The sequence below is a fragment of the Carex rostrata genome, chromosome 21 (assembly GCF_964058835.1).
Source record: "Carex rostrata chromosome 21, lpCarRost1.2, whole genome shotgun sequence".
Classification (NCBI taxonomy): Eukaryota; Viridiplantae; Streptophyta; class Magnoliopsida; order Poales; family Cyperaceae; genus Carex; species Carex rostrata.
In genome coordinates, this window is record NC_135938.1 from 4,387,312 (window position 1) to 4,396,846 (window position 9,535).

The following is a 9,535-nucleotide window of genomic DNA, read 5'->3' on the forward strand; positions in this document are numbered from 1 at the left end:
ATGGGTCTAAGCTTGTTTTTTTAATGTGTGTGTGTGTGTAGCAAGTAAATCATTAATGAGCACCTATATATTTAAATAATAAATAATAAAGATAACAACAATAATGACAATAATAATATTAGAATAATATTCTAATAATAAGTACTATTCTCATGTGTGACCTAACAAAAAAAAATAATTAAAGCTTCATCTAAATTACCTATTTATAAAAATATTACTGCGGAATTTGAATTATAGGAAGTAAGGTATTGGCAACCACATGCCAAGCTAAATGAAACTTTCTAACTAGTGTTGCAATAAAAAGAAAGCACAAGGTACTAGGATTCAAATTCGCTGTTTTTTTTTTTTTTTTTTAAAGAAAAGCATGATTCTGATTTTGTTCTTTTAATATGAGTTGGAAGACAAGTTATCCAATACATTTCATATCCCTGTAGATTAACATAGAGAATTTCTCTATTTTGTGAGTTTCAAATTCATAACTTCTCACAGAGAAGTCGTGTGTCTTTACCACTAGATTAAATATAAGTTCTTTATAATTCTATTTTTATAATTAATTTATTGGAGCAGTGATCGGCCATCTCAATATATACTAAACAGAAATATGGAGGGAAGACACTCATATTTTAGTAAATATTTTCTAAAGTACTTCATCGGTAGATTTACTAAAAAATATTCTAATCTCTCTAGAATATACAGACTTCTTTAAAATTCGTGTCAAATTAAAATGAACGGTTCAATTTCACAGAATTCGAACTTTTTTTTTATTTTTTTGCGCATTGTTAAGGTTCGGCGCCACAGGATATGCAATGTCATTCACACACAATTTTTTATTAAACTAAACAATAATAAAAAAATTCAGCAAAGTAATGATTTTCAAAAATTTTGAAAAAAATAGTAAATTTTTTTCAAAAAATATAAAATTTGGTCTTCAAGCACATTTTAATATGAAGAACACGTTGGAAGGTTCAAATTGACTATTTGAAGTTTGAAAATGAAAATATGAAGAGAGAGAGTGCACGATAGAAGCACAAAATAAAGAATGCATTTTAACCCTCCTCATTTAATTAGCTTGATGATACACAGTATATGTAATGTCAACTCCCTTTCTCTCTCATATCAATAGAATAATGAAAACGGAAGAAAATTAGAAAAAACAAATCCAACTGTAAGTCTTCTAATTTAAGTACCAGGCATGATGTATTAGATTAGTAGGTTGGACCAGTAGGTGGTCTATTACGAATTTTTTTTTAAATAGTCTGTGGAAAAAGACTCGTTAAAACATGTGTTTTTGAATGGGGTACCTTTGACATTGAAGTGCCGTTTAGGAAATTAATTGGAAGAATATTTGTATGTATATTCTCTGTTTTTATTTTTATTTTTTTTACATATTTTTCCCTTTTGTGCATGCATTGGTAATTTCACTTTCAAACTCCATTTGATGAATTCGCATCCTCTGAGATATCTCATATTTTGCGGGACTTTTTGGAGAATCTCAACCGTTCAAATACATTATGCACGAATCTCAAAGCTCAAATAATACTGGTCCCCTGCGCTATTAATGAAATCTGCTCTTATCAAACTCCCCGCTATTCCGTGCTATCCTCTCTATCTCTCTTCTCTTTCTCTCTCCTCTTCTTTGAAGAGAGAGAAAAAGAAATAGCAGAGTTATGTTATTCTGCTGAAAATAACAGCAGATTTTGATCTCCATTTGATCAGGGAATCAAATCTGCTGAAATCTCAAAAGGATTTCAGGGACCCTGAAATACTAAATTCAGCCGTCTAAATTTTGTATACGCGAATGTCAAAGTAGAAAGTTTTTATGCACAAATCTCAAAATATATATTAAAACATATAGACCGTTGAAATGAGAAATTCAAGTTCTGAAATCCTAGGGGATTTCAGCAGATTTGTTTCCTTTGATCAGTATGCTGTGGCTGTGCACAGAGCACAAAACGTACCATGCACTTAGAGCTACAGTACGCTTTCCTTTTCTTTTTTGTCTCTTTGTTTTTTTTTTTTACTTACTTATGGGTTATTGTTCAGATGAGCATGAACGAAATGGGTATATTAAGAGTTAACTATAGCACCATTGGAAAATATTAATCACTTTTCTTAATATACCAACTTTTTTGTACTTAGCTTATTTCAATATGTTTTTAATGAATAAATGGATTGATGATCAAGAGTAAAAAGCCCTTTTTTCATAATTACAAACCAATTAATTAAACGTTTGAAACCGAGTCTAGAAAATTGGTTCACATATTTCCTGCAGATTGTGTGTACTTTACCAAGGATATATATGTCAGCATGCACTAGTTTGATAAATAAATCTTATGAATAATTGTGGCATTATAGTAATTTAATTACATACAGCCCAATATAATAATTGCTCTTTAGTGTTGAGAAGAATCAGACACTATCACAGCCTTAAGATCTTGAAATCTATACACATTTAGTCGAAGTGTGGTTAGTTAAATCTATTCAGGGGATATTCAAGTGTGAATATAAGAATCAGCATCCATGAAAAATGATTGTAGAATATTTTTCACTAATTATTTGAAATATATTATTACACTTACAGTATATAGGTTAACACACTATAACATATATATCGTAAAGTCAGGAATTTAAGTACTGTTCAATTACCCCCTCTCCTGCTAACGCACTCAGTATTTCATACATAATAAATCTTTCTTTGACATCAATTCAACTCGGAACTCGAACCTTCGGTCCAGTGTTTATTCAACTCAATCTCACCATCTCAGAAAATCAAACCCACAACGGTTCGTCCCAGATTGAACCCTGACACGCCTCATCCATAACAAAACAATCATTTTGAAACATGTTTGGGCTTGACATGGCCAATAGTTGTTGCTGCTGCTGCTGCTGGTTTTGTTGTTGCTGTTGTTGCTGTTGTTGGAGTTGCGCCATTTCCATGCAAATGAGAGCGACCAAGTTTGTGTGCTGAGCCTGCACATTTACCAGCTCGGCCTGAGACCGTGCCAGCTGGGCTTGCAAATCGCTTACTTGCTTCTGGAGCTGGCATATGGCTCCTGCACACCCGTAAACTGGGTCACGGATCCGGGCATTGGCCTCATAAACCATGCTGCTAACCGCATCCGCCCTTTGACTTTCGGGAAGCTCCTGTTAAGACATGAAGAGATATTAGTTAGTTATCGTAAAAAAATAATTCTGTGCCGCCTTGTGGATAATTATGTGATGTGTGAGGTCAACTTCAGTCTATTCACTTAGGATAGGGATAGCCTAGTATTGGCATAATTCTAGCCTTTGTTAGACTAGAAAATTAATTAGAGACGCAGAAGGAATTTGTTCTTTTCTTCTTTTGTAATTATATCAAGTGTTGTATTATTCATTTATAGATTGTTTACTTCAAAGGGTCATAGCTTCCTTTGTTCTATTGAAGAGGTTCCTGTAACATAACAGTACAATTAATAAAACATACCCAGCCTGATTAATTTAAGTGACACACATTTTGACTGAAATTTTTATTATTTATTGTTATGTTATCCATTATACTATTTCTACTAAAGTTATTGTTGTTATTGTTGCTGCTGTCATGAAAATGAGATACTTCAATGTGATTGCTGTACCTGTAAGAGCTTGATGATGTTACTAGCACCGAACACACGGTGAGCAGTAGTGAACTTGTGAGGTTCTGTCGGTGGGAAGTACGGTGCAAGCACGCATTTATCGACACACCGTCGGCGCAAAATCTTGCATGCAGCACAGGGACTTAGCACCACAATTGGTGCATTATAGACAGTACCATATTGGGTAGGAGGTGAAGCAGGCGACAGGGAATTTGAGGAGTTGGAGTTGCTAAATGTGGTAGCAGTGGTGGTGGTGGTATCATTCGAATGAGTCGAATCCATCAAGTTTTGTGTGTTTGTGTGTGTGTGCCAAACAGAGAGGGAATTGGGTTGGTTTGTTATGGATGTTGAAAAGGGTTCATATATATAGAGACTAGAGATAAAGATATGTAGGTCTGGAGAGAGATCGAGAGAAGGAGAGGTTAATTATTAGTTCATTGACTAATTAAGCCTGCTGGAGATGCCAAGTTGCTAATTAACTGGTTTAAATTTAGAATTACTTAGTTGAGTCAGGCAATTAGCTAGGGTCAGTAGGTAATCCTACAATTCTTTAGGGTTGGCTACTAATATTCTTTCTTTCTTTTATTTTTAATATATACATGGAACACTATTTCTGGTAATTAACATTAACTACTGTTAAATTGGCTGTTTAGAAACAACAATTACATCCCCAGATATTCAGACTGGAAATAAATCAAGGGCTTAAATTTACATCAACAATATAAGACGCCTACTCATCATGCACGTGTACGCAGATGCGGATAGAGACATCACATCGATCGCATGTCCATATTTGGAAGAATTAAGGAAAAAACTGTTTGTGAGCTTAATTATTGGATTCTGTTTCACACTGTACAATCAGTGCCGTCAGTGTGAATGATGATCTACTCTGTCGGTTAGACGTTTAGAACCGGATATTCCTCAGTTCCATGCATGCATGGCCAGTGTAAACACCAAAGAAGGTTTATTAGTTCAACATAACACATTTAAACAAGAACCCTTAAGATTTTGGTTTAAGTAATTAAGAAAGGGATATGATCAATGACTGTTAGAAATGAGGCGGCCGATGAAGACGTGGCTTTCGAAGCTACGTACATTTGTTGTTCTCTTGCTCTATGTGGAAATTAGACATTTACAAATAGAAAGTGGGTCATACAGAAGCGTCTAACATTAACATTCTTGCTTCTTGCTTGATAACTTACAAGGATGTCACCATCTTAAGCTGCCAAAATTTGCAACAGATTAGTATTAGACACTTGATATATATTCATTTAGGAAAACAAATAGTATTTGCACATTAAAAACAGTTTTACTTGGAAAACAGGACCATGAGTGATATATAGAAATTTATGGCTTGGAAAACTACAAGTCTTAAACGACGACTAATGAGTCGAATTATTTGTATCAAAGGAATTACATGACTGGAACATTCAAAGTCCAAATGGTGTTATAGTTCAACTGTAGGTTCTAGAAAGGCAAATCTAATTTCAAGGAATCATTGTTCAAAGTTCAAATGGTGTTTTAGTTGAACTGTGGCAGGTCGCAAGTTTGAAATCCGGAAGGAGCAATAAAAATTGTATATATTTCTGCATGATTTTCTTTTCTTTTTTACCATACATGGATACAACTTATGTTTTTAATTATGATCAGTTTGAATCCGACCAAAAATCTCATACCATTTAACTAAGATTCTCATTTCTGAATTTCAACCAGTAGCTTATAGGATTCGGGTTCTGGATCCCACCATGACCCTGCTCGTGGGACCCAATATGATCACTTACCGCGTGAGCCTTCTTTCGCTTTTTTAGGAATTAAATTCAACCAAAAGGACCCCTCTAGAAAGAATTCTCCAATTTATTATGTTTGAAGTCAAGGCAAGGATGAGTACTGTTAAGGAAATGCATCTCTCGCTGTTATCCCCTTTAAGATTTAAGCCCAAATTGATCTGAACTGGAAAGTGGGCCCGCAGGCCGCATGTGAACATTATTGATTTGGCTAATTCATATTTTCTGTAGAAACTTGGAGGATCAACAGCGTTGGAAAGGGGTGCCACCCAATGATTTAAAAAAAATTAATTGTGTTTATTAATTTTTTTTTTTTTTTTGGTTTTGACATGACTCAGCATCTCTTATAATATAATAAATGTGTGTTTGTAATTTAATAGTTAAATTTGTGAAAACTTAAATTTAAATCACACATGCATTTTACGTACAGTCCCTTTCAATTCAAAATTTTCTTGTTTTCAATTGAATTATTTCCTTCTCTCATGGTACGAACGGACACTTGTCCTCCTAATAGGGATACTCAAATGTGATTTTTTCAGGGAATCTATTAAGAATTCCCACAGCAACGAAAAAGAAATGGACAAAAACTATATTTTATTTTAGAGGATGGTTCAAATGCCTTCATTTTTTGTGCCTCCACCATACCTTCATTTTTTAAAACTTTAATAATTCAAAATTTAAAACTTAAAAATCAAAATAAAACCGTTAGATATGATCTACATCATTTTATCTATGCACGTGTAAAAAATTATGATATTTCAATTTTATTTTGATTGTCATCAAGAGCTTGTAAAAAATGCACTAATTTGGATGATTTCTAGACGTTGATTTTTGGACTTGTTGATTCACATAAAAACAAAATTGAAATGTGATAATTTTTTATGAGCACATAGAGAAAATAACATAGATCACATCTAACGGTTTTATTTTGACTTTTAAGTTTTAAATCTTGAGTTATTAAAGTTTTAAAAAATGGAGGCATTTGAACCCTCCTCTTTATTTTATGTATTGTTGATGGTCTACTCACTAAAAACTTGCGAAATATTCAATTCAATGAATTTTTTGTATGGTGTTTCAATCCACGAAAAAAATATCAATATAATTCAAATGATATTTCACCAAAAATAAGTTTTGTCAAAGTTGGTATGCGTAATGCGTTTGGCAAATGGACAAGACATCACTAAGTAATTGAATATTATGATTATATTAACATATGCACATATATTGACAATTAAAGAAAAAATAAGTTATTTATGGAGTGAACTAAATTTGCATCATTTTTTTAATCGAAGGACGAAACAAAAATTAAACATCTGAATTAATATTTAGAAATATGAGTCCCCTCCTTCCCAGTCCTCTAATCGTTCCCGCATTGATCTTTCTCTAATATGTACTATAGTCTCTTCTTACTCAGTTTTCGTACTTGTCTCCTCATCAACTTTTATAGATGTAAATACTTAAAAAAAAATTAATACTTTGATGCTTAACTTGATATAATCATTCCCCTTTTTCAGTCTTCCAATCGTTCCTGTATCAACCTTTGTCTAACGAAGTGGCGGAGATCTTGTATCTCCGCACTAACCTTCCTTAATCGTCCCCACTTTAGCTTTCATCTAACAGAAAAAAGTTGACATTATAGATATAAATACTTCAGTGCATAGGTATAAATACTTTCAGACGTCATCAAATGTCATATGTAAAAAGATATACTTGCAAATATAGGTATAAATACTTGCAAATATAGGTATAAATACTTGCACGATAAGGTATAAATACTTGTGTGAATACAAAAGTATTTAATCATGGATCTCATTTGAAAGATAAAATCGCGTAGAATATGTTTGTGGGTTTAGATTTGCAAGATTTCTCCCATATCGTCAGAAATATGGACGAGATTGAACGAAGAAAAAAAAAACCAACCTCTAAGAATGTGTACAGTCCTCCCATGTAGTTTGAGTAGCCCTTCAGATATTTTTGGTGCGCCGTTTGGAGAATTTAATTGGGAGGATAATTATTTATTTAAAAATTGTTCACCTCATAGATATAAATATTTTTTAGCATAGAGTTAAATAGTTGAGAATATTAATATTAATAATTTTAGAAAAAAAATTAAGTGATGAAGTTTTGCAGTCACCCCAGACAGTTATTGTGTTGGAATAATGCGGGAATTTTAGTGCAGAGACTGTTATCGGGATCCTAATATTTAAGCATAGAACATATATATACCTACTTTTTATTCTTTTTAATCAAACAATGAATTTTGAAAATTTTCCGTTTGATGTGATCAAAATGTCAGATCTTTTACGTTAGCATAAAAAAAATGATATAGGCCATTGATAACAGTTTTATTTTAAAATTTAAAATTAATATGGTTCTAAAAATGAAAACATAATAAAGATAAAAAAAAATAAAGACAACTCTTCGTCATATGTTTTACGAAGCGACAATAGTATAAAGAATCATTAATTAATTACCATAACAATAACATACAACATTACGCAGTCTGACAAATTAACTGGTCAATTAATCTTACTTTTTCTAGAAAGAATAAAAGTCTAACAATTATTTATATTAACTGCAATTGTAGAATTAATTTAACTAGACAAATAATAAGTCAATTCGATAGCCGACTAGTCGATTAAGACATTTAAGTGAACAATTAATTGTCGGCCATTTTTTTTCAAAACTATTGTAAGCACATATTAATTATTATTTTTTCAACACTCATAACTGTCAGGTATAAGACTAGCTAAGCTAACTAAGGAAAATAAAATTTCTGAATTTCACATGTATTTTCAAATTTCTGAGTTTCACATGTATTTTTTTTTTTTCAAAACTGTTGTAAGCGCATATTAATTTTTTTTTTCAACACACTTAACTGTCAGATATAAAACTAGCTAAGCTAAACAAGGAAAATGAAATTTCTTAGTTTCACATGTATTTTTCAAATTTCTGAGTTCCACATGTATTTTTCTTTTTTTCAAAACTGTTGTAACCACATATTAATTTCTTTTTTCAAGACACTCAACTGTCAATTATAAGACTAGCTAAGCTAACCAAGGAAAATGAAATTTCTGAGTTTCACATGTATTTTTTTTTTTCAAAACTGTCAAATATAAGACTAGCTAAGCTAACCAAGGAAAATGAAATTTCTGAGTTTCACATGTATTTTTCAAATTTCTAAGTTTCACATGTATTTTTTTTTTTCAAAACTGTTATAAGCACGTATTAATTTTTTTTTTTTTTCAACACACTCAACTGTCAATTATAAGACTAGGTAAGCTAACCAAGAAAATGAAATTTCTGAGTTTCACATGTATTTTTCAAATAAAGGTCTCTGATGATTATTATCACAATGGCCCACACCACGCGGCATTGCACTTTCCACGTGGTATCATTTTCCCCAATTAACACTTTCCACCCTGAATTTTCCAATTCCCAACTCAAAAGGGCCTCAATTTCTGGTCCAAAAACAGGTTGATTATGAATTGATGATTGAATAACTGATGCTGCCTCCACTACTACTACATTTTCCACTATAAACAGATTTAACAGGAAGTATTGTTCTGACAACATAATGCTTTCTAATCACCTTTCACTGTCTTTTATTATGTATATCTTTTCATTCTACTTTTTTTTGTTGATATTATCTTGATGAAATCTGTTCACTGCGCATATAATGTGTGAACAACAATTAATAAAAATGTGTGAACAACAATTAGTAAAGCAAGTTTTTTTTCAGCCGACTTAGTACAATTTATTTTCAAAAATAGAATTATTTGCTTCACTATATCAGGTTTGTTCTCTTTTCAGAATTGATCTTGAGTTAAGAGATTAATAAATGAGGCTGCAATTTTAGTTGAAATATTTATCAAGAAAGAATATGCACTACTAAAAGAATTTATTGTTTCACAGAAATCTTGTCCTGCATTTAATTAGTTTATAGTATAATTATGAATATTAATATACTAATAATATTCAGTGTTAGTTATAAATGTTGTCCCATAAGCAGTGTGTATCTATTTTCTTACTTAAAAGAACTCAAATCGTCTGCCCCCCGGGGTGCAGGAAAATCCTGCCCCCTCTATCCCTGCAACTGGGACTGGTCACTGTTAAAGACAGCCGGTCACTGTTCATTTT

General features: G+C 32.1%; 1 protein-coding gene across 1 annotated transcript; it reads right to left on the reverse strand.

The window, feature by feature from the left end:
* Positions 1-2,526: 2,526 nt before the first annotated feature.
* On the reverse strand, positions 2,527-3,955 carry LOC144573553 (LOB domain-containing protein 1-like). Its single transcript, XM_078323336.1, has 2 exons — positions 3,612-3,955; positions 2,527-3,144 (listed from the first exon to the last, which is right to left on the reverse strand). The coding sequence occupies exons 1-2, from the start codon at positions 3,891-3,893 to the stop codon at positions 2,770-2,772; spliced, it is 657 nt and encodes a 218-aa protein (XP_078179462.1). The 5' UTR covers positions 3,894-3,955; the 3' UTR covers positions 2,527-2,769.
* Between the last annotated feature and the right edge of the window lie 5,580 nt (positions 3,956-9,535).

Coding starts and splice junctions, on each gene's coding strand:
- LOC144573553 (XM_078323336.1), bottom strand. CDS start 3,893: ATGGATTCGACTCATTCGAATGATACCACCACCACCACTGCTACCACA. Junction 3,145..3,611: donor ACATCATCAAGCTCTTACAG/GTACAGCAATCA, acceptor ATGTCTTAACAG/GAGCTTCCCGAAAGTCAAAG.